The sequence below is a fragment of the Anoplophora glabripennis genome, unplaced genomic scaffold, assembly GCF_000390285.2.
Source record: "Anoplophora glabripennis isolate ALB-LARVAE unplaced genomic scaffold, Agla_2.0 scaffold269, whole genome shotgun sequence".
Classification (NCBI taxonomy): Eukaryota; Metazoa; Arthropoda; class Insecta; order Coleoptera; family Cerambycidae; genus Anoplophora; species Anoplophora glabripennis.
In genome coordinates this window covers 70,144-95,998 of record NW_019416747.1, presented here as the reverse complement: position 1 = coordinate 95,998, position 25,855 = coordinate 70,144, and the positions used below count along the sequence as shown (strand labels likewise).

The window sequence follows — 25,855 nt, the reverse complement described above, 5'->3', positions numbered from 1 at the left end:
TAGTTAATTTCTTTTCATTCTAATTCTTGGTATACCTATCCGGTATACTTCTGTAATACCGCATAAAATTCTAATATGCACTTTAATTATTATATAAGGAAACAATCTGTTAAATTCGAAAAGTTATGTCAAAATATGTTCAAGTTTATAAACTTTACTTATTTCAAGCTGCGGAATCATGTTTTCAGAATCATATTTGAACTAGTTGAAGCAGATTGAGAATTTTATATTCATCTACGCAGTAATTGGAAAAATATGGTAACCGAGTCATCTTTTGTAAAATAGCCAATTTTAAATTATTACAGCGTGCTTTAAAACCAGGTGTATAAGAATTAGAAAATCGAAACTGCCTATCTTGTTTTGACAGGTTGCAACGTTGGGCCTATTGGTAGTTTTCGGCCCAAAGCTAACAAAACATTTCCCTGTTTATATAAGGCCCAGTTATGAAATGGCGGATGGCATTATACTGTCAAATAAATTGTGAGTTGAAATTTAACTAAAATAATTCATAAATACGACTAAATGTCACGTTATTTTATAAAACGTATATTGATTTTATTTAGGTGTATAATATTTAAAAGAGAATTTAATATGGGGTGAATAGTTATAGTACTGCTTAAAGCTTTATTGTGTGCGCAAATTTTAAACAAAAAAAAAAAACGCCAAAAAGGGTTAATGTGCTGTAGAAATCTACGTAATGGAAATAGACGTTACTCCAGATGGTAATTTGGAAAAAACTGGATCTGACTCAAGTCATGCAGAAGAAGAAAATTTGGAAAATGCCAGTGCTAATCCAACCAATGTAAGCAATATAAACATAAATAATTCAACTAAGGAGCATGAAAAAAATATCAATACCAACAACAACAACAAAAAGACCATCAAACATGCACTTCGACAACAAGCTAAGAGAAGAAGAAAAAACACAACAATCGCTTCCGGCAATTCCACCACGACCCCAAGAATAATCGTTAAGCCTCTACCTCCACAAGCAGTTGAAGAAGTAACTGTGACCACAGTGCCTACAAGTAGAACACCAACAATGCGTGAAGTTCTCGCTTCTATCCCAGGTTTCACCATGAGGCCCAGGAAACGTACAAACAAGAAACTGTCAACGGCCGCACAACTCGAACAGACAAAAGAGGGCTGTATTGACTTGGAAACCCCCGACTCCATATTAGTTAACACAAACCTGAGACATTTGTTGAATAAAGCCACTTTTGCTTCTTTGCCCCTTCTGTACCAAAATAAGCTAGTGCAGTTGTTGCCTAGTGTCGACAGACATGTTGTTAGTAATTCTGCGGACCCCAATACCTTGGAAATAAATAATTCAGGTTTGAATAATGAATTTTTTGCGAGGGCATGTCTTGAATGGCAAGACCGCTTGGCGGAGGGAGAGTTTACCCCAGAAAATCAACAGAAATTAAAATTGGAAGCAGACAAGGAAAGGAGCAAGTTGGACCCTTGGAAACTAAAACATTTCGAGCCGATTTGGGGGGATAGATCCTTGGATAATGCCGAGTCCGTTTCGTCTACATCTTCTGTAAATAGTACGGTAAATTGTAATACCCGCCCTCCTATTAAGACTACAATTAAATTAAGACCATCAACAACTTCCTTAACCAAGCAAAGCAAAGCTTCGGTAGCACCGCCCGTTAAAAGATTACGAACTGTTGGCGCCATGACGAGATCGTGCACCAGCATGAAGGTGAACGAATTGAATATACCCGCAGAAAACAAAATACCCATCCCGGATCTTTTACCCATCAAATCCACTAAACAAGTACAAAAGGATGAAGTCCAACCCAAGGCTGAAAATACTGTAACAACAGACAAAGAGTTGTCTGCTCCTAGTGATAATAATACCGTAGAACTTCAAGATAAATGTATAGTTAATATCAGTGATACTATTCTAAAGACTAATGAAGAGACAATCATTATTTGTACGACTAAGTCTGACAAACGAAGGCGTTCTTCGAGCCTAGATTCTGACCGAAGGTCTCCCAAACGTAAAACTCCAAGCCCGTTAGTGAAGAGTCCCCTGCCTACGCCCATGGACACTTCCGAACCCGATAACGAGAATCCCATCAAAGAATTAGTCGCAGAAGATAACGTAGAAGTCACTAGCGAGGCACCCAGCGATGATGATAAAATCAGTGAGCAGCTGTCTGAAAACGCTTTGGAAAATGTCGATGACGATACTATGTGTGACTACGAAAAAGATAAGATTTTAGATGAGAACAGTAGCAGTTCTAGCAGCATTGCCACTCACAATATAGAAGAGAACTCGAGTAACGAGACCATAGAAACGGTAGATTCCTTGCAGCTGCACGTTGATTACAAAGAAGACACGAATCAAACCGATGAAACTTCTTCAACTACCACCACCACCGATGCGAAATCGGAAAGGGAAGAACAGGAAGAAAGCATGACTTCCACACCGGACATCACAGACGTCGTTATGGAACCCGATCCCTTGCAACTACACGAAAACGAGAGCAATGAGTCCCAATTAGACGAGAAGATAATATACACAGTAGAAAACGCAGATTTACACGATCAGGAGAGCCAACAGAGTCAAGGCGAAGCTCATATGAACATGGAGGGCACCAGCGAGAACCTTCCCCAGAATGAACATCCTCCCGAACAGCCGACTATAGAAGATACGTTTCAAATCCTACCAAATACCCTCATTTTACAGCAGGAGTCTATAGTTATTGATACGAAAACGGCTTGTTCGGATAGTTGTGAGGAGAACGTGAGCTGTATAATAGCAGACTCGGCCGAAAAACTAGTGGCCAGTGTAGAACAGTGCGATTTAGTGATGGCCCAGCTGTCCGAAACCAATTTCGAAAATGTCAGAAGCATTCCAGACGAAGACGATAGATTTATAGATGCGGAAAACTATGTGCTTGAATCGGGACAGATCACTATATCCACATCGGAAAAGATCGAGAAAGAAAGAAGCGAAGCGGATATCCAAGCCACGTTGTTCGGGGCAAACGTATCAAGAGGTATGTTTTATTCGCTTTGCTAATATTTCTCACGTATATTATAAAATAATTTGGTTTCCTTCGACTTTCGGACAGATGCAGTCGAAATAATTAAATTTATCTCACATATTTATAAATATATGTATTTTTATCATCGAGGAATTAAAAAAAAATGTAAGTAATCAGTAAAGTATGTTAAATTTAACATTTCGGACATACAAGGTATCCCAGAAATAACTTACTTAGATATTTCTTTAGTCCATTAGTTGTTGCTTTTGAGTTAAATATGTGGTTAAAATTTTAGTGCTTATTTCTGGGGCACCTTGTATAAAGATATATATCTTAAAATAAAGATATATCTATCTAATAATAGTCTATTCTTTAAATAGTTAATTATTTTGATTGCAACTTAATAATGCTTGTAGTTGCGTTATTTTCCAATTAAATAAATAAAATCATTTAAAGGAATTAACACTTCAATTTTGCATAGTACATATTTGTTGTCATGTTGTTTTATTTTTATTTATTTGTAAATTAAAATATTTTTTGCAAATACATTCAATCCTTTATTATTAGTTAAGTATACATAATTAATAAAATTGTGTATTTATGAATTAAAAACACATTCTATACAATGTGGTTTGAATTTTTTTTTTCCAAATTTAAGGATAAAAATAATGTTAATTTATTTAATTTTACTTTTTCTATATTTTTCGAAATTAGTTATTCGTGGCATAATTTTTGTTTTTTGTTTATTGCGTATTTTCCACCTGAAGAAAAATTTAAAAATAATTAAACCCAGACAAAGGTTATTTTCAAGATAATAGTTTTGCTTAAAGAAAAATTTCACGGCAATCAAATAAAATATACAAAAAACGTCACTATATATTCCCATTGCATTGTAAATGGTGTTTCACTTTAAAGTGTCAAAAAAAAATTAAAATCGAAAAATCATTATAAGTTCAACTTTTCAAAGATACAACTGTTTTCATAATAACCCTTAACTGACCCTTTTGACGCAAGGGCTTATTTCATTAATTTTTAAATATTTGGCTTAGGTAGAAAAATACTCAACAAATAAAGAAAAAATTACTTTTTCGCTTGAATATTTTCTAAATTTTACAGAATATTTTTGGTTGTGAATCTTTTACTCATATTTTAAATTTTATTGATAGAAAAAAGATAGCTGAAGCCCTTATAAAAAAAATAACGAATCATCAACGTAATAGAAAAATGAAATTTTTTCTAAATATCTGTTATTTTTACAATAAAAAAGTGTTCCTTACTTTTTTCATAAGTTTGACCATTTATGAGTAAAATATATTGATTAAAAAGTTTGTTAATAAATAATTTGCATTTAATAGAAATTTTGGGAGCATGTGTCAAAACATTTTTTGCAGCTCTGGTAATGTTAATGGTAATTTATTATTATGTAGATTATGAGGTTACTTAATTTTTTCCAAATTAGAACAGTACATTATTGCAATTTTTAATTCCCATTGAATCACACAGTTTCTATGTTATTGAGTTATAAATACATTTTATCTGGAATTTAATGGTGTACAAATGCGTTCTATAATGCTGATAAATCTGAAAATATATTTTCTAAAAACTATGCCTTTACTGCAAAATTTCAATGATGGGAAATATTAAAAAATTTAAGTCAAACTTCATCAAACATTTTTCCAATAAAGGATATATGATAATTTTGGTGATATAAACGTTCCTATAGGAAATTTGATGGAAAAAAATCAAACTACTCTGTATTTTAAATGATGTAGTTGTTTATTTCATGAGGTGCGCAAAATATACACAAGACCTCCCTTGCCTCGCTACCACAACATTTCCAGTGGTGTCACGTTACCTCAAACATTTACAAAACAAATAGTAATTTATTGCAACTTGCATTACTTGCACCATACGTGTTATGCTTTTAAATGACCAGAGCTTTCCTTAGCTGCCAGCGAAAGATGCTGCTGGGACATGGTAGACTCCAGTACGGAGAAGCTACTCCAAGTACCACCGCTGCATTCCCTGGAGCCTTCTGTCGCAACCGCAACCGTTAGTAAGCTGGACTCCATAGACCACGTACAGGTCATACCGATGCAGGAGGAGTTGGAAGTGCGGCTGGAAGAAGGAACTTTTCCTGTGATATTAAACGATTGGACGTATGACGTCAAAATGGACTCGGACATGGTAGCAGCGGCCCTCGGCAGTGCCGAGACGGACGCTAAGGAAGCCCCAAAACAGAACGCTTCGTACACGGAATTCAGCGGGAACCAAGTGAAACTTGAACTGGAAGTGACTCTAACCCCGGAAATCATCAGTTCGGACAGTATGATAACTAGTACCGTTAGCACTAGCAGCAGCAACGGGTGCAACTCGGCGGTAACTCCATCCGTGAGTAAAACGCTTACTACGGTGATACCTCCCACTACCATAGTCTGCTTACCTTCAGTGGTGAGCACGGCGCCCGTGCTGAACTTAAAAAACGAGGTGTCGCAGTGCCCCACCCTGCCCCGGCCCAACATGGTGCAGAGCTCCAGCTCGTTGCCCTACCTAGCTTTAACGACCAGTCAGCCCATCAGAGCGGTTCCTACGCACAGCAAGTCCAAACCAAAGAGTTCCCAGGGCAGTTCTGGGAACCGTAACCGCAGCAACAACAAGCCGCCGCCCGGCGCCGTCAACTTGGAGCGTAGCTACCAAATCTGCCAGGCTGTCATTCAGAACAGTCCGAACCGCGATCAGTTACGTTGCCAGCTAAAACCGCCGCCTTCCCTCTTGGCCGCCGCGCAGGTCAACACCGGCAAGAAGAGCGACGGCAACAGGCAAACTCAGTACAGTTCGGTGACGTCTTCGAGGGGCTCGAATAAGACCTTCACGCCCCCATTGCCGGCTCCCGGGAACTATCAGATGGTACAGGGTGGTAACGGCATAAAAAGCGTAGGGCCTAAGGTGAGGGCCGTTCCTTACCAGCACCAGAGGCAGCAGAGTCCGCCGGTGGTCGTTAGGCACGTCTTTACTTCGGGGCAAGGGATACCAGTGACGATGGCTGTTTTGCCGCAAGCGCCTTCTTTAAGTCCTGAGGTAAGCCAAATTTTAATGTCTGTATTTAGTCCGGGCGGTATCGGTTTCGGGTTGGGTAAAACGCATATGATTGGAGATTATCGCTTTAACGGCTTCTAAATAACCTCAGAAATGATAATTTTTCTATGCAAATTAAAAAGAACGTGGGCTTAATTGTTGTTGCAAAAAAGTATAAAAAAATTACAAAAAATTTCATTTTTTTCTTGGATTTCTCGTCGACAACTTAGCAACTATTCGCTTTAGACAAAAATGGAAGAGGGAAAAAAGGTTTTGTAATTAAATTTTGAACAAGATAGAGTTAGTTGCAATTCGAAAAAATAATTATTGTTGTTACAAAAATTGAAAAAATCATTTAAAAAATTGCAAAAAATGCTAGTTTATTTGTCAATATTTTTCAGACACTTGAATAATGCCTAACATCTTCATACTTTTCCCAATTAAACTTCTTAGTGCATAGAATCATCACACCAAATTTCATCCAATTCGGTTTGATAGATTTTACATAATAATTGTTTAATTTTTTTTTTTAAATTATGAAATTTTCAAAATCAAAATTCTAAAAATCTAAAGCCTTTGAATACTTGAAAATTTCACTACAAAAAGAAGAACTCTCAAGCTTTAAAATGGTTTTTGAAAAATTCAAATCGGACGATTAGGTGAGCCGTGGTGATTGTTTAAACATTTTCGCAATTTTCACGCTTATAAAAAATGCAATAATTTAATGTTTTTTTCAAATTTTTAGTCGTTTTAAAATATGGTTTGAAAGTACTCGGAAAGACGAGTATTTAAAAAAAAAACCTGATGATCCACCATTATTTTCTGAGTTATAGCCCGTTAAAGTTAACCCTTATTTACAGCAAAACTATAAGGGTATAAGGGCTGTTTTTTGAACCAATAGGTTTGTCATTCCGAATACTTTCCATATTATAAATTTTCAAAATTTAAAAATCGATTTTGAAGACATGTCAGAAGAAAGTGCAAGTGAATTCGACAATCAGATTTCAGAGTCGTTAGAAAATAATATTTTGCAGTTGCAGGACGAGGAAATCGACGACGAAATACATTGTGATAATACTGATGAGGCATGTAAAAAATCACCAACTAGTAAAAGAATTAGATTAGATTAAATGTAAATAAAAATTGAAATAAATAGTTTAAAATTTGAAAAATCATGAAAAGTGTGTACTGTTTATTGAAGTATCCAAAAGATTCTTATATTTTTTTATATAAATAAAAAATAAATTTTAGTTAAATATTTTAAAAGTAAACGAAAAAATTAAAATTATAATTATTCACAATTTATGTGAATAATAATTTTTGAAAGACAGAAATTTAACGTACAACTAAAAATTAATACCAATTTTCAGTTGTTTATTTAAATAATTATTGTTTAAACAATTTTATAATATTTAAACAAACTTACTAGTATTACCTGGTGCAACATGCAAAAATTTTGGTCGTGAATATTAACATAGTAAATAAATAAACATAATAAATTAATCATTTTTTAAAGTAACTGTTTATCGGCATGTCAAAAGTCCAATAATTAATAATAAAAGGTAGTTGAAAATATGATAATTGAATTTTTTAAGTTGCGAGACATCGATTTAAAAAAAAATCATCGAAATTGGTCCATTAGAAGCTGAGATAAGTGAAATTTTTCCGAGCGTCGCAGTTTTGAACTCGAGAATTCAGATCGGAGTAGCTGTGTGTTTGCTCCCCCCACCACTGATACCTCATTGATTTCACGCGGTCTTGAATATCTTTGAGTGACATTTTAAATGGGACGCCCGTGATTGCAAATTTTGAAAATTTATATCTGGAAAGTACTCGGAATGACAAACCTATTAGTTCAAAAAACAGCCCTTATACCCTTATAGTTTTGCTGTAAATAAGGGTTAACTTTAACGGCCTATAACTCCGAAAATAATGGGCGGATCATCATGTTTTTTTTTTAAATACTCGTCTTTCCGAGTACTTTCAAACCATATTTTAAAACAAACAAAAATTTGAAAAAAAACATTAAATTATTGCAATTGTTTATAAGCGTGAAAATTGCGAAAATGTTTAAACAATCAAATCGTCCAATTTGAATTTTTCAAAAAGCATTTTAAAGCTTGAGAGCTGTTCTTTTTGTGGTGAAATTTTCAAGTATTCAAAGGCTTTAGATTTTTAGAAATTTGATTTTGAAAATTTCTTAATTTAAAAAAAAATTAAACAATTATTGTGTAAAAACTATCAAACCGAATTGGATGAAATTTGGTGTGATGATTCTATGCACTAAGAAGTTTAATTGGGAAAAGTATGAAGATCCTAGGTATTATTCAAGTGTCTGAAAAAAATTGACAAATAAACTAACATTTTTTGCAATTTTTTAAATGATTTTTCTGATTTTTGCAACAACCATAATTATTTTTTCAAATAGCAACTAACTCTATCTTGTTCAAAATTTAATTACAAAACTTTTTTCCTTTTCCATTTTTGTCTAAAACGAATAGTTGCTAAGTTGTCGACGAGAAATCCAAGAAAAATATGCATTTTTTTGCTATTTTTTTATACTTTTTTGCAGTAACAATTAAGCTCACGTTTTTTTTTATTTGCATAGAAAAATGATCATTTCTGATGTTATTTAGAAGCCGTTAAAGCAAAAATCTTCGATCATATGCGTTTTACCCAAGTATACCCTTTTTAAAACAGATACTGCTTGGACTAATTACATAAAAAACATATTTATACATGCAATTGGGAACAGCAGCATGCATTGTTGTCGAATCTCGTCTTAATTCGTATACATGTTTTTTAAACAGTTAAACTTGACAATAAAGACACACAAACACACTGTATTGTTACTAAATAAGGAAATAACTATAAGGTTATAAACTTAGCTACTACACAAAACACTTCAAATTTTCATATGAAAATAAACTTAATAACAACAATATTGTACATTGTTCACATTCTACTTTGATTCTAGTAAAAACATTAACTGATATTCGATTTAGCCAAATTAATGTTGGCTGATTATTTTTTGTACCGTGTTGTCATATCTCATTGAATTGATACTATGTAGTTCACCAAATGCAGGACAACAACTAATGCCCTTCGCTTTGTCACCGTTGACTCGCACTATCTCCCTTCACATGCACTGTAGGTTGCCTACAATTCATGAATTTGTAATATATAATCACAGTGGCGGCGTACACAAGTATTAAAGTGCATTTTAAAGAACTAATTATAAGTTAACTATTTATTTGATTAAAAAAAAAGAATTTCAAAATTGTATTCAGGGAAGCTACTAAGTATAAAGTTGGAGAGTTACCATATAATTTTTTAAATATGAGCCTGGCAAAATAATTGCTTCACGGCAAATTTACAGCAAATTTTGACAATAAATCTACAAAATTAACCTTAGTTTTAATTTTTTTTTATTCCCTTTACGAATACATCATTTTCCCGTAGGTAGTGGAAGCCCAAGGCCAGGTGGGCGCCGTCGGCCAGTACATCCTCGTGCAACGGGCCGGCGTGAATGACCACAACAACATTCCCCGCTCTTCGAGCGCGCCCCCCTCCCAACAGCAACTCGGCGGAGCCATAAACACGGGCAGTGTCTCACACATCGTCTCCGTCGGCGCCAGGGGTCGACCTGCCAGTGTCGAGGCCGAACACCCCTCCCTGCAGTCGCAGCCCTCCAACGATTTCATCGTCCAGTGTCCCAACCCGGGCACCCAGGCGGTGACGAGGAGGCAACGGTTACCTCCGGGCGTGGTCTACGGGGACGTCAGCGTGGATAGTCCGATGCACAATTACACGATCATCGGCGAGAACGTCATGGTGGACCATCCGGGCGCGGCGATGCAGCCCCAGATGGTCCTCCAGAAGAGCAGCAAGCCGGGGGACTCCTGCGCCTGCAGCCTGAAGGCGATGGTGGTCTGTAAGAAGTGCGGCGCCTTCTGCCACGACGACTGCATAGGACCCAATAAGTTGTGTCGTACTTGCTTCATACGGTAGGCTATTGTTTATATAAGTTATTTCATCGAGTTTGTCTGGCGGTAGGCGGTGGTTTTGATGTACGTGTCGGGAGGCGTTCTAAATTTTTTTTTTTAGGTTACCGCGTTGTCGTCTCACGCTCTGTCACTGAAAACGTTCGAATGGCGAATTTTTTATTTGAACCCTGTTGATAAGCTAAGCTTATGTAAATGTGTAAAATATTTTTAGCTGCGGTATGACCAAACGAAACATTTTCGATTGATTTTTTAGTAAAGTTTCTGTCGAAACAAAAATTATGGAACAATCCAATAAAAAACAGGTTTTTGACAGGTGATGACATTATCGATTTTTTCTTCTACAACCCGCCATTTTTTGTTACTGAAATTTTGAAATAAAATTTCATTTAGCGAACAAAATTTTGTTACCTACAAATAAAAAGCTAATAAATTATTCTGTTCAACAAATAATATTAAAACATTCATTCAAATCCAAATGGATGGTTTCCGTTTAAAAAATCGACAAAATCAATGCCATTGTTTTTTTTTTTCAAAAAAAAAAAGCTATTTTATCCAATTTGCTCCATAATTTAGTTGGCTCACTATATAAATGAGAAGATTTTATCTTTTATGCATTTAACCTACAAAATAATTTAATTAAATAGTCCTTGTTTATTTGATCTTTGTCTGCCGTTTTTTATATTTTTCAATACATCGATCCAATCGGTAGAATTGAAATTTTAAGCAAATCAATTAAAAGGTTTTAATTTTTTTTTGTTATTGCTCTACTTTTAAAATGAATTTTATTCCAAATACATACTGAACATTGTGAGAACAGTTCGCAGGCATAATTTCGGAAGAGGTATAATTTAATCGGCGATATACAGGCTGTTCCGATTTAGGGATGTGCAAGATGGGCCAAATTTGACATTTTTGGGGGTTTTCTTAAAAAGTAGTTCAGATGTCACTGTCTCGATTTCCCAGAAAAGGTGACTAGCAAAAATCGTATCTCGTTACCGAAGGACCAAAATTGAAGGATGTTCTGTATCCCTTTAACAAATCAGTAATAATAATAATAATAATACGTAATGCTTAATAATGTAAAAACATTATGTAGTCAAAATCTATTACAATAAAAGTGTCAAATTTGGTCCAACCTGTACAAACCGTCAGCGTAATAAATAAAAGTGAAATATCTTTATCGAAAGAAACCTAAAAGTTCGTATATCTGGAAACTTTAACTTTCTAAGATTTGCAAATCTGAAACGGTGCGATTTTTTTTAGGTAGTAATTTAAAAAAAATTGTAGTTACAATTTTCTTTATCCGAAATTTAATATGACGTCAATATTGTTCGCCCCTCAAAATATCTCCAAATCAATTTCTTTAAATTTTAAATACAAATTTAAAAATGAAACTACCTATTTTAATTTTTTTTTTTTTTTTTCATTTAATTCTTTCTTGGTTCAAGTCGAAGCTAAGGAGTATGTATAACATCATGGATTGATAAAAACTTGGGCCACTGTTTTATCTAAGAAGTAAAAAAATGTGAACAATGAGCGGTTTTAGGGTTCTAATTTTTTTAATATTAAATTGAGCTTACATCACAGTTAAATAAATCGAAAATAACTCTAAAATTATTCCTTACACAAAAACAAAAACACAGAATACGAAATACGTGTCAAAAATTAAAAAAAATCAATGGCCCAAGTTCAGTCGACGACAAACATCCTCAGAGATATTTCAGAAAATATTCATCCTGGACATAATTAATGTGTCTCTTGTATAACACTAGATTTCTAACATTTTGTCCCTTTTTTCGATTTTTATATGTCGTTTTAACTACTTTTAGATTTTATGAATTTTTAGTAAACTCTTGGAATTATTCATTATTTTCATGTTCGTGGAATGATGTGATGTATATATCCCATATACCAATTATCAGTCAATTCCAATTTCACGACAATAAAACTCGTAAAAACATTTGAACGTTCTTTATTTTTAATTAATAGTCTGCACCTATAAATTGGGACACCCTGTATATGAAGGTCAATTAAAGTCGAAACAAAAACGAGCAGATATTAAAATTACGAAAGAGTGTAATATAACTGTTCAAATTTCATAAATTTGATGGTTATTGTCGATAATTAAATTTTCAAACTTTATCAACTCTTAGAAAATTTGTTGTTTTGTATATCTCCTAAATATTGCACATATTTTTGCAAAATTATTAAAGTATATTCAGAATTATAAGACACGTCATATTTTACGCATCCTGTATATTGCATGACAAAAAAAAAAGATAGAACATTAATTTCGGTTTTTAATATACGTGGGTGTATAGTATTTAAAATAATATTAAGTAAAACAGTAGTAGTATTTATAATATTGATACGGCAGTATTACGAAATTCCATTTTTAACATAACTTCCCAAAAAAAAAAAAGCGAAATGGTGGTACGTTCTTCCTTATATCCGTGCTTTAAACTAGTCCGTAATGCTTTAATACATGCTTTAATCGATACCCTTGAGTTGCTATACTTTCGGTGCGAATCGTAACAAATTCCGCACGACATCAAAACCGTTTGGTGTAAAAATGTGTAAATATTAGTCGTTAGCGTACGTCCGCGTCTGCCACCGGGCGAAGTCGTCTTTGTACTGTGGTAATTTTAAATGCAACAACAAGACTTGGTTTATATAGTGATTTTAAAATAGTTAGGGAAGTATGTCGTGAGTCGAAAGTGACTAATGTCGTCCCCCCCCCCTGCCCAGTTCAATGCTTACGTTGGGCAAGTATTATATTTTCGTCGTCCCGTTCCATGTGGAGTGTTTTAAAAGTTTAATATATCCAAAATTTATATCTAGATCGTCAGTTTGTACGTCTTATGAAATTTAAACTGTAAACATCATTTTTTGACCCACTTTCGACTAATTAGGCCGCGGGGTAAACGGGGGCGCAATCTTCGTAATCCTAGATTTTCCTCAAAATTTCGTCTGGTTCTCGAGATTCTCGGAATTTCCTCGTTTACCCCTCGATTTAGGCTTATTTTAACAAAGAGAAGGTATTAAATACTCGTTTTTACATTTTTAATCCTTTTATTTATTTGCGGATTTCACCACATATCACTAGCATTTCTTTTTTACATTTTTTTTTGTAACTTATTTATTTTTCGTTACTAGAAGTCTTCCAAGCATTTTATACATAAAAAAAAAATTGAAATTGTCGCCTGTTTGGATTTTTTTTTACATTGTTTTTTTTTTTCACAAATGTACTACCTCAGGTAATTGTTGTATACTTTCCCATTTTTGCTAAGGTTTTTATAAACGTTTCTAGTGCAATAATAAATTTAATTCATCCTAAGACTAAAAACAGCAACCTTTGTATGTCTTATTTAATTTTCGTGTGTCAGTCGTATATGCTTGTAAGCTTTCCTTAGAGATATTTTTAGGGTCTAGGATAAGATGTGTATAATTATTTTTCATATAAATCTCATGTAGCGTTAAGGTCTTTTTGTGTACAGTTTTTTTTACTATTTAGATTTACTATTTAAGTTTAAAACAACTACTATAGTTCCATGTACATAGTGTCTTTCATGCAATGGTTTAAAAATAGACAGTAATTGTTAATCAATGGTTTCATTGCCCATTCCCGATCCTAACTGTGGTCATTTGTAATTTAAAAAAACAGTTTCTTACGACATAATTAAACTTTTATTTTAATCCACGTAGATGGAAAAAATTGTTTGCAGTTGTTTATTCTCATATCTTTTATTATTTGAGGCGTGTACTAAATTTTGACCAAAAAATATTATAATATTTCAAGTTTTCCGGGCAATTTCAATTCTAATAATCTTTTGCTTGTCTGATAGAGCGTTTTTGATTAAGGTGAAATATCCCACTTCTGAGGAAGCAAGCTAATTTTTCTGGAATACCTTCCGTACAACTCACATAATAAAAGTGTATATCCCTAGATCTGGGGAGGTCAGGAACATTTTCAAAATTACATTAATGTTTAAAAAATTCTAAAAAATACCTATTTTATCCGAGTTTTTTACTTATATCTTGGAACCTATGTATTTTGGAAGAATATTGAACAGGAAAAAAGTTTTAGAATTGAATTTTGCACGATATACTGTAACTTGAAAATGTTTAAATTTATTACCAATGTTGCAAAATAGCAATAATTGATGAAAAAAAGGCAAAATAATCAAGTTTTTTGGATAATTTTTTTCAAATATTTTAATTGCTCTGAGGGCATTCTAATTTTGGTAAAAAAAATTTTAGAGTATAATAAAACAACACGCCAAATTTCAATAAAATCGGTTCCATAGTTTTCGCAAAATAATTTTTTTAAAATTGAAAAAAATTTTTGAATTTTGAAAATGTTGCACAGCCTCAAATAAAGCATCTAGATACTTGGAAAATTTTTTCACATAGAAAAGACCGCTCAATCTTTCAAATGATTTTTGAAAAATTGAAATCGGTTGATTAGGACGGCCACAGTAAATTTTTAACTCTTTTTTTTTATTTTTTAACAATTAGATTGCAATTTAGTTTTTTTCAAAAATTATAATTTTAAAGTACTCGGAAAGACGTTTCTTTTAAAAAAAAAATTAAATCCATTTATTGGTCCTCGAGATATAAGTGGTCAAAGTTTATCGGCACTTACCGTTAATTTATAAACAATTTAGCAATAATCTTTGATCCAGTGGCGGCTTCGTTTTTCCGATTTCCAAGCTGGAAAAAATTTTCATATCCTTAAGTTATCGGCAACATAGATAAATCAGCGGAAAAGTTGTCGCTCGTACGTGCAAAAAGTGTCTCAAAACACGAAAAGTGAAGGACTTTCACTCCTAGACTGAATTCGGAGGTTCAAAATGCGAAGGTATGAAAAATATTGCATTATCTCGGCATCTAATGGACCAATTTCGAGCTTTTTTTTTTATCAGATGTCTCGTGAGCAAGGAATTCGAATATCGTAATGCCAACTGTCTAATTTGCACATATTTTGTTATAAACAAAGTTTATTATTTATGCATTAAACATACTGTATATTTTACCGTATGCTATTGCATTTTTCAATGAAAAAATTTGCTTATGTATATATTTCAAAAAAAATTGTAGTTTAAAATTATAATTTTTGAAAAAAAACTAAATTGCTAATTGATAAATGTAATCTAATTGTTTAAAAATAGAAAAAAGTGTTGACTAAAAAGAAAATTGTGACCGCCCTAATCAACTGATTTCAATTTTTCAAAAACCATTTGAAAGCTTGAGCAGTCTTTCCAATGTGAAAAAATTTTCAAGTATCTAGATGCTCTATTTGAGGCTGTGCAACATTTTCAAAATTCGAAAATTTTTTTTCAAAATTGTTTTCAAAAAATTATTTTACGAAAACTATTGAACCAATTTCAATGAAATTTGGTGTGTTATTTTATTACACTCTAAAGTTTTTTTTATCATAATTAGAATGTTTCGGTGTAATTAAAATATTTAAAAAAAATTATCTAAAAAACTTGATTATTTTGCCTTTTTTTTTTCATCAATTATTGCTATTTTGCAACATCGGTAATAAATTAAACATTTTTAACATGCAGTACATTATACAAAATTCAATTCTAAAACTTTTCTTCCTTTTCAATATTCCTCCAAAATTCATAACTTCCTAGATATAATTAAAAAACTCAAATAAAATAAGTATATTTTTAAATTTTTTAAACATTTTGCAATTTTGAAAATGTTCCGGACCTCGCCCAGATCTAGGGATCTACACTTTTATTGAGTTGTACTGAAGGTAATCCAGAAAAAACTTGCTTACCCCCTCTCACATCCACCTCAAAACAGATCCGCCCTGGTCGTATAGATCAGCTAAAATTAAAAAAAATATATACACTTTTCGAGAAATATGTGGAATTTTTATATAAATTCTAATAACGTTAATGAATTATTCTGTACAAAATCAGAAAATATTTTCTACAACCTAAGGGGGGATAGTTTTTTTTAGGACACCCTGTATACACAACGAACCAAATTTGATTATCGTTACAGGAATCGCTCTTTTTTAAATTTAGCTGTAACTTTATTTTGTAGTCCGACTAAAAAAAAATCTTGAATCATCGTTATGTAATTTTTTGTGTTCTTTTCACTGGTGCAGTAGGTTTGTTGTTTGTTCCAATACCTAATTTTTCAGGTGGGAAGTTTTAATTGGAACACCCTGTATATCATAGTAAATAAAGAAATATTACAATAATTCGAATCTGAAAAAGTTCATGAAAATTTGAGAAATTTTGATATTTACCCGACACTTCCAGATTTATGAAATTCCCTGATAATTTTAGGTTCTCCAAATTGGTATAGATTTATTATTCAATAATTTAAATAAATAATTTTATCAGGCACCATCAGTGAGTAGTGAGTACTTGTATTTAGGCTATTTACGCAACTATAATTATGAACGGAATTTAAATTACTTTATGAAAATTTGAGAAATCTTGATATTCCCCCGACACTTCCAGATTTATGAAATTGCCCGATAATTTTAGGTCCTCCAAATTGGTATAGATTTATTNTGTAAAAAAATAGTGTAACTTTAAAAATTTACTGCGGCCGTCCAAATCATCCGATTTCAATTTTTCAAAAATCATTTGAAAGGTTGAGCTGTCTTTTTTATGTGAAAAAATGTTCAAGTATATCTAAATGCTCCATTTGAGACTATGCAACATTTTCAAAATTCAAAAATTATTTTGCGATAACTATTGAACCAATTTTAATGAAATTTGGTGTGTTATTTCATTATACTCTAAAGTTTTTTTTATCAAAATTAGAATGCCCTCAAAGCAATTAAAATATTAAAAAAATTTATCCAAAAAACTTATTATTTTGCCTTATTTTCATCAATTATTGCTATTTTGCAACATAGGTAATAAATTTAAACATTTTTAACTTCCAGCATATTGTGCAAAATTCAGTTCTAAAACTTTTTTTCCGTTTCAATATTTCTCCAAAATGCATAACTTCCTAGATATAAGTAAAAAACTCAAATAAAATAGGTATATTTTTAAATTTTTTAAACATTTTTGCAATTTTGAAAATGTTCCGAACCTCGCCCAGATCTAGGGATCTACACTTTTATTACATGAGTTGTACTGAAGGTAATCCAGGAAAAATTTGCTCGCCCCCTCTCACATCCACCTCAAAACAGATCCGACCTGGTCTAGATCAGCTAAAATAAAAATTATATAATTTTTCAAGAAAATGTGGAATTTTTATATAAATTCTAATAACGTTAATGAATAATTCTGTACAAAATCAGCAAATATTATTTTCTACAACTTAAAGTGGGGATAGTTTTTTTGGGACACAGAGTGAACCAAATTTGATTGTCGCTACAGGAATCGCCGTTTTTAAATTTAGCTGTAACTTTATTTTGTGGTCCGACTAAAAAAAATTCTTGAATCATCGTTATGTAATTTTTTGTGTTCTTTTCACTGGCGCAGTTGGTTTGTTCCGATACCTATTTTCCAGGTGGGAAGTTTTAATTAGAACACGTTGTATATCATGTAAATAAAGAACGTTTACAATAATTCGAATCTGAAAAAGTTCATGAAAATTTGAGAAATCTTGATATTCCCCCGACACTTCCAGATTTATGAAATTGCCCGATAATTTTAGGTCCTCCAAATTGGTATAGATTTATTATTCAATAATTTAAATAAATAATTTTATCAGGCACCATCAGTGAGTAGCGAGTACTTGTATTCTTACTATTTACGCAACTATAATTATGAACGGAATTTAAATTACTTTATTAAACTACATACATATTAGTGAACATTTATAAAATATTCACGTCGATATTCACTTTCGCGTTCAAAAATACAACCAAGCCCTACTTAATGCGTCTATGTATATATGAAAATATTATTTCAGTAAATAACATGGCTATTGCGAGTATTTAAATTACCACTATTACCAGAAAACGGCACAAGGCACAAGTCTCTCAATTCTTATTCTTCTAAAAATTCGAAAATAAAAAAGAATACCATTTAGCAACCTTGAAAAGCCGGGTGGTCCAATAGCCCCTCTCTCTTGCACTTGCACTGTTCACGTTGTTTTGTTCTTTTTCTACAGAAACAAATGGACCTGTGCCGCCATGTGGGTGGTCTTTCCTTCTCTCTCGCTCTCGTTCCCGCGGATAAAACCATCTCTGTCATTTCGCTTCCTCAAGAAAAAGTTCAAAACATTCTTGTCTTGAGAGTTGTAAGCATGGTTATCATTGTTCGGTTTGTTTATTGAGTTCTTATACATAAAATACTCCCCACATAAAATATTTTGTCTACCAATATTGTCGTTTGTGATGTTAAGTGAAGACCGAGATAATTATGAAGAGATATGGTTAAAAGGAACAATTTTCATAGACTAGACTGGAAATGAGGACGCCATATATTTTGATAATATATTTCAGTATCGTAAACAACAAGGCATTGAATATTAGTTCGGATGCATCAAATAACACCACTAATGACGAACTTGAGGAGGAGATTACACCACATATCAGGCACAGAGAGGGCAAGAAACCAAAGGATAATAACAGTAGGTTCTATGATTTGAATTTGAGGTACTGCCAAAGACCTGCGACTTGTCAAGCTTTAAACTATAGTACTTGTATGGGGGCCAAGTTACCTTACCGTAGCACTACCTTAGAATTAACAGACCTCAAATCGCAATGGGAAATACAAGAAAAACTATCCCTCTACGAATACCTGCATTTTGTACCTAAATGTTGGGCAGTAATTCAACCTTTTTTATGTGCGTTGTACATGCCCAAATGCGATAATAACACGGTAGATTTACCCTCTAAAGAGATGTGCAAAATTACATTGGAACCCTGCAAGATTTTGTACAACAGTTCCTTATTTCCCGAATTTTTAAATTGTGATGATAAGCGGTTGTTCCCTCCCAAGTGTAAAAATGATATCCATGACATGAAGTTCAATATCACAGGGTTCTGTATGGATCCGTTGGTTAAAACCGATAAGCCAGAGTGGTGGTACCCCGACATAGAAGGCTGCGGATTGAAATGTAAAGATTCACTTTACACCGAAAGAGAACATCGCCAAATCCAGAAGCTTATGGCGTACTGTATACTGTTGTGTATATTTTTGAACATGTTCACTATCCTGACGTTTGTGATCGACTGGAAAACCGCAAACAAATATCCGGCACTGGCCATATTTTATGTCAACGTATGTTTTTGTATATCGTACGGCGGTTGGTTGGTGCAGTTCTTGGGGACAGAGACCAGAGAGGATATCGTGTGCAAGAAAGATGGTACGTTGAGGAAGTCTGAACCGAGTGCTAGCGAAAACTTGTCTTGTGTCATCGTCTTTGTAATGGTTTATTATTTTATAATCGCAGGAATGGTGTGGTTTGTTATTTTTAGTTACGCCTGGCATATGAGTTCGTTACAAGCGTTAGGTATGATGTAATCGATGAGTGTGTATCTTTCAAAACTTTATTTTTTTTTAAGGTAAAATCCAAGAACGTGTGGACAAAAAACGAGCATATTTCCACCTCGTCGCTTGGAGTTTACCTCTGATGTTAACTATTACGACGATGGCAATAGGAGAGATAGATGGAGACTACGTAACGGGTATTTGTTTTGTGGGATATGTTAACATGGCTGCCAGGATAGGGTTGCTACTTTGTCCACTAGCAGCTACGATGATTGTCTCAGGATACATAATCGTACGAGGTAAAACGTATTTTTGATTGTAAGTGCCTTTATAGCGAATTAAATTATGTTTTAGGTCTTATACTTTTGGTTAAAGTGAGAATAGACAGTCGCGAGGTTATATCGGAGCACTCTAGCAGGAAAATTAGGTCGAATATTGTGAGAATGGGCGTTTTTACCATATTTATGGTGGTGTTTTGTGCGATTACGTTTTTTTATCATAATTACATTGCCGTTAACTCGAAGCACTGGAGCGCAAGTCTACAGAGTTACATTTTGTAAGTCATTTATTGATATTAAATTAAATTTGTACCTGATCGTAATTCTGTATAAATTTCTAAATTTGGCTTATAGCCAGTCAAATTGTCAAAAATACCTCGTTTTTTTGCCAAAATTTAATTCAGTAAATAAAGACACGTAAAAATTAGGAAAAATTCCTTAGAATTGAATGAATTACTTTACCCCAGCTGAATGTTAGGTCTTCATTTTCAAAATGGCGTCCAAAGTTCCCAAAAAACAGTTTTTTTCATTTAAAAAAGGAACTAAACATTTTAAAGAAAAATGTTTTATACAAAATTTGTAGAACTTTTTATAACAAAAATTTTGAGCCCAATGTATTAGTTGTAAAAAAACGCCTAAACATCACATTTTTTTAAATGTTCTGTATTCTTCAAAAAATTACAAAATATTTGGTAGTTTTTGCAAAAATTGAGTTCGAAAAAAAGATTTTCTCAAGTTTCAATAAATCATACAGTAATGCACTTACGCGACCCATCTTGGGCTTAAAATTTTCTCTAAGAGTTGAACTTTTACAAATTTGCAAATTTGCATTTGTGCAAATTGTGCGCATATTGGAAAATAATTGAAAATATGTGAAAAATGTATTGAAACTTGGACTTCTTTTTTTTGGAGCAAGTATTTTACTGAGCTCGACAAAATTAAGTTTACTGTAAAAAAAGTAGGTCAATCAATGCGGACTATTTTTTATATTGAGGTAAAAGTATTCAACTACAACATGGGTGAATTTCAGACTTTTATATTAATCAATGAGATTGATGTGATTTTTTGAAAAAAACATTTTTTCTCGGCTGCTGTTGGTCGTAGGAATTTTTTTTTAATTCGTGAAAAAATGTCAGCTTTCAAATGACAATAATGCCATTCTGTTTAAATTTCAACGATAAGAAAAGGATCTAAGTATATTTTTCCCGAAAAAATAAGAAAGTTTTGGTACATTTTTTGCATATTTCCAATTATTTTGCAATACGAGCACAATTTGCATAGGAAAGTACAACGCTTAGAGAAAATTTTAAGCCCAAGATGGGTCACGTAAGTGCATTACTGTATGATTTATTGAAACTTGAAAAAAACATTTTTTTTTGAGAAACTTAATTTTTGCAAAAACTCAAATATTTTGCAATTTTACAAAAATGCACTTATTCTACTGATATGGACTACATATTCTGAAAGTTTCGCAAAAAAATCTTTTTTTGTTTTAAAGACAGAAATTAAAAAAAATGCGTTTTTTTTTTTATAATAACTAATACATTTCTTTACCAGTTGACATCAGGCTGGGCTCAAAATTTTTGTTATAAAAAGTTCTATAACTTTTCTCTAAAATATTTTTTTCTGAAATGTTTAGTTTTTTTTAATGAAAGAAACTGTTTTTTGCGAACTTTGGACGCCATTTTGAAATGAAGCCCTAACATTCAGCTGGGGTAAAAATTTTTCCTAATTTTTACGTGCCTTTGTTTATTGAAGTAAAGAGTGACCGCAAAAATCGTCCGTTTTTCACAATTCGCATAGAACTAAAGAAAATAGATACAAATATGTTTTTGGTCTCAAATTACTCGTTGTAAAATATTAACATGAGCATAGGTTTTAGTTTTTTGTAAATTGTCAAAAATCGCCCCTGTTTAGGGGGTGAAAAGACGCTCAAAACGAAGAATTGATTATTACCAATAAATATAAAAACTATTAGCATGTGAATTTTTCTATCGAATGATTCTTGATACAAAGAAAGATTTATTTTCATGACTGAAATAAGCATGTTGAATTAGAAAATCCACCCTTAAGCGCGCTCAGGGGGTAGAATCATCCACAAAAATAGAGAATATCAGAAATAATNTGGGTCACGTAAGTGCATTACTGTATGATTTATTGAAACTTGAAAAAAACATTTTTTTTTGAGAAACTTAATTTTTGCAAAAACTCAAATATTTTGCAATTTTACAAAAATGCACTTATTCTACTGACATGGACTACATATTCTGAAAGTTTCGCAAAAAAATCTTTTTGTTTTAAAGACAGAAATAAAAAAAAATGCAATTTTTTTTTATAATAACTAATACATTTCTTTACCAGCTGACATCAGGCTGGGCTCAAAATTTTTGTTATAAAAAGTTCTATAACTTTTCTCTAAAATATTTTTTTCTGAAATGTTTAGTTTTTTTTTTAATGAAAGAAACTGATTTTTGCGAACTTTGGACGCCATTTTGAAATGAAGCCCTAACATTCAGCTGGGGTAAAAATTTTTCCTAATTTTTACGTGTCTTTGTTTATTGAAGTAAAGAGTGACCGCAAAAATCGCCCGTTTTTCACAATTCGCATAGAACTAAAGAAAATAGATACAAATATGTTTTTGGTCTCAAATTACTCCTCGTAAAAAATTAAGATGAGCATAGGTTTTAGTTTTTTGTAAATTGCCAAAAATCGCCCCTATTTAGGGGTTGAAAAGACGCCCAAAACGAAGAATTGAATATTACCAATAAATATAAAAACTATTAACATAAAAACATAAACATAAAACACACCACAGAAATGAGAATTTAGCATGTGAATTTTTCTATCGAATGATTCTTGATACAAAGAAAGATTTATTCTCATGACTGAAATAAGCATGTTGAATTAGAAAATCCACCCTTAAGCGCGCTCAGGGGGTAGAATCATCCACAAAAATAGAGAATATCAGAAATAATTGTAAAAAAAAAAAAAAATATAAGATAATTCACATGCTGATAGTTTTTATATCAATTTGTAATATTCATTCTTCATTTTTTGGCATTTTTTCAACCCCTAAGTAGGGCTCATTTCAATTTTTTACTACCAAAAACATATTTTTATGTATTTTTTTTTAATTCTGCAAATTGTGAAAAAACGAGCGAAAATTACAGGTTTTTTGCGATCACTCTTTTTTTGAAAAAAAATTCTCGGCACCTGCTGATCAAGGATATTTTTTTTTAATTCGTGAAAAAATGTCAGCTTTCAAACGACAATAATGCTATTCCTGTTAAATTTCAACGATAAGAAAAAGATCTACATTATTCGAAAGAAGTGAAAGTTTTGGTAAATTTTTCGCATATTTTGAATTATTTTTCAATACGAGCACAATTTGCATAGGAAAATACAACTTTTTAAGTCCAAGATGGGTCACGTAAGTCGTTACTGTATAATTTATTGAAATTTGAAAAAAATGTATTTTTTTTTTTTGAAAAACTAAATTTTTGCAATTTTCCAAAAATGCACTTGTTCTACTTGCCAAGGACTACATATTCTGAAGGTTTTGCAAAAAAAATCTTTTCTATTTAGACAGAAATGAAAAAAAAAATGCAATTTTCAGCCGTTTTTTGCAATAACTAATACATTTTTGTTTATCGGACTGAAAATGAAGCCCTAACATTCAGGTGGGCTAAGTTTTTCCTAATTTTTACGTGTCTTTGTTTACTGAACTAAATTTTGGCACTTAAAAATTTAATCTGATTGGACTATGAATTGAAAATAATTGTAATTTTTTTTTTAATAGCTGGTTAAGTAACTCGGTTAATATTAAGTTTTCAAAAAAGTGTCGCCTGACCTGTTTCATTCATACTTTACTGTTGTGTTTTTGTTAATTAGATGTAAACTGAACAGTCGCCGATTAGGTTCGGACTCGTCGCATTGCAAACAGGAAGCACGACCTAGTGTGTCCATGCTGCAGTTACAGCTGTTGGCAGTGTTCGGAACGGGCGTGGCGATGGCCTCCTGGGTGTGGTGTGACGCAACGCTCCATTCTTGGGGACGATACATAAGGAGGTAAAACACTGATAAATTATTATTAATTACCGGTAAACGTTCGTTGTTTTCCCCACAGAAAATTTCACTGCGAAGTAGAAGAACCGATGAAACTCCAAAAGCACAAGATAATAGCCCAGGCGTTCGCTAAACGGAAGAAGTTCAACGAGGGCGGCCGCATCTCCATCCTGTGCCAGAACCATACGGATCCCGTGGGCCTGAACTTTGAACTCAACAGCGCTGCCAGCAACGAACTCAGCACCACGTGGGCGGCCAACCTGCCGCGTCTCGTGAACCGCCGTGGCGCCGTCCCCAACGAAGTGGCCTATTCCATGTCCAGTAACAATCACTCGATAGACAGCGAGGTCAGCCTGAACGTGAGGCACGTTAGCATCGAGAGCCGCAGGAATTCGGGCGACAGCCAGCTTTCCGTGCAAATCGCGGAACTGAAAGCGACCCGCAAGGTGAACAGCAGGAAACACAGGAATCGACACAAACACAACTTCAGGAGCAATTCGAGGAACATCGGGCACTCCTCGAGGAGGTTGTCCAAGAGCGGTGCAAAACGGGAGAGCAGCACCAGCCTGGACTCTCACCTCCAGCTCATAAACGCCCTGACCAACACGGGGGACGTGAAGAACTTTGGGCCGAACTTGAACCGTCGTTCGGGTAACGCGGGGCTAGACGGCCAGCACATCAACAACCTCCTGTCCAACGGCAAGCTGGTTATACCCTACGGCAGGAACAATTTCAAGAGCGGCAGCGAAGACGAGAACGTTTCGGTGACGATTTCCGAGAGCACGTTCAACATGAAGCTCAGCAACCCCCAGAACATGGACCTGAACGATCAGTTGGTCATGAGATCGCTGCGACAGGGCCTCCACATCGCGGAACTCAACACCACCTCCGACACCGACAACACCGAGAAACTTAACAAGGACTACGGGCAGGAGAAACGATCCGGCTCGCACTCGAGCAAGAGATCAAGGCGTTCCAGGCGGTCCCGGAAGAAATACAGCGGCAATTCGGAGAGCGGCAGCTCGTCCTGCCCGGAGATCAAGCAGCTGGTGCAGAGCTCGCTGAATTCGGGCGTTTCGGTGGGGTGCGAGAAGAGCCGCGGCTCGAGGCAGTCGAAGACGTCCATCGACGTGGCCGTCCAGGCGGACGCGCAGGACATCGTCACGCAGACGGCGGCGTTCGACCTCGAGCTGAGGAACCTGAACAAGACTGAGGAGGAGAAGCACAAGACCAAGCAGGCCAAGACGAAGGAGAACAAGAAGTACCGGCGGGCCAGCAGATACTGTGATATCGACAACGACCAAAGGGTGAAGAGGTACGGGAATGCGGGCAGCTCGGAGGAGAGGCGGTCGCTGTGTCGGGACTCGAATAAGAAGTGTTCGGATCTGAGCGACGAGGAGAGCCTCCTGAAGGACAGGTTTAAGGTAAACGTTAGGAAGTCTAAGGAGATTATGTGATTACGTGCGAAAGGCGAAGGGTAAACCTCGGTTGTAATTTTGTACACTAGAATTGGTCTACTCGAGCGAATTCGCCGGATTTCCTCTGTTAAGGAGTGAAACCATATTGGGAGATCGATTTTCAGACGTTTTTTATTCATTTTTTTGAGTGGGACAAATCGATTAGAATTTGATCAAACTTTGAATATTTTGAACTACATTTACAAATTTTTTCAACTCGTTTGTGTTGAAAATGCCGAAGTTATGGGCACGTTATGGGTCATGTTGTCCACCGAAGGTCATCGTTCGAGTTGGTTGTTCACGGGAAACGTGGGGGTCGCAATTTTGATTTGAAAGCAAAATGGTCGTTTTCCTACATTATTAACATGTTTTCTAAAAATATGAACCTCATTGCGGGTAAAAATTGTGAAAATTGAAGTTTTGACACGTGTTTCAAAAAAATTTATCCATTTTCTCCATTTTTTTTTTTTTACTTTTAATAAAAAACACCCTTAAAATCTCAATTATTGATTCATGATCTTTGTAATTTCTTAAAGAAAC

General features: G+C 33.9%; 2 protein-coding genes across 2 annotated transcripts; both read left to right on the top strand.

Annotated features, from left to right (window-relative positions):
* The first annotated feature begins 455 nt into the window (after positions 1 to 455).
* LOC108905795 (polycomb protein Asx) lies at positions 456 to 11,531 on the top strand. Its single transcript, XM_018708816.1, has 3 exons — positions 456 to 3,014; positions 4,951 to 6,080; positions 9,540 to 11,531. Exons 1-3 carry the CDS (start codon positions 698 to 700, stop codon positions 10,086 to 10,088), a joined length of 3,996 nt encoding a protein of 1,331 aa, XP_018564332.1. The 5' UTR covers positions 456 to 697; the 3' UTR covers positions 10,089 to 11,531.
* A 6,802-nt stretch (positions 11,532 to 18,333) lies between these two features.
* Positions 18,334 to 25,747, top strand: LOC108905786 (protein smoothened). Its single transcript, XM_018708807.1, has 5 exons — positions 18,334 to 19,537; positions 19,590 to 19,814; positions 19,870 to 20,071; positions 23,685 to 23,861; positions 23,920 to 25,747. The coding sequence occupies exons 1-5, from the start codon at positions 18,490 to 18,492 to the stop codon at positions 25,313 to 25,315; spliced, it is 3,048 nt and encodes a 1,015-aa protein (XP_018564323.1). The 5' UTR covers positions 18,334 to 18,489; the 3' UTR covers positions 25,316 to 25,747.
* Positions 25,748 to 25,855: the final 108 nt, after the last annotated feature.

Coding starts and splice junctions, on each gene's coding strand:
- LOC108905795 (XM_018708816.1), top strand. CDS start 698: ATGGAAATAGACGTTACTCCAGATGGTAATTTGGAAAAAACTGGATCT. Junction 3,015..4,950: donor CGGGGCAAACGTATCAAGAG/GTATGTTTTATT, acceptor AGCTTTCCTTAG/CTGCCAGCGAAAGATGCTGC. Junction 6,081..9,539: donor CGCCTTCTTTAAGTCCTGAG/GTAAGCCAAATT, acceptor ATTTTCCCGTAG/GTAGTGGAAGCCCAAGGCCA.
- LOC108905786 (XM_018708807.1), top strand. CDS start 18,490: ATGAGGACGCCATATATTTTGATAATATATTTCAGTATCGTAAACAAC. Junction 20,072..23,684: donor AGTCTACAGAGTTACATTTT/GTAAGTCATTTA, acceptor TTTGTTAATTAG/ATGTAAACTGAACAGTCGCC. Junction 23,862..23,919: donor TGGGGACGATACATAAGGAG/GTAAAACACTGA, acceptor TTTTCCCCACAG/AAAATTTCACTGCGAAGTAG.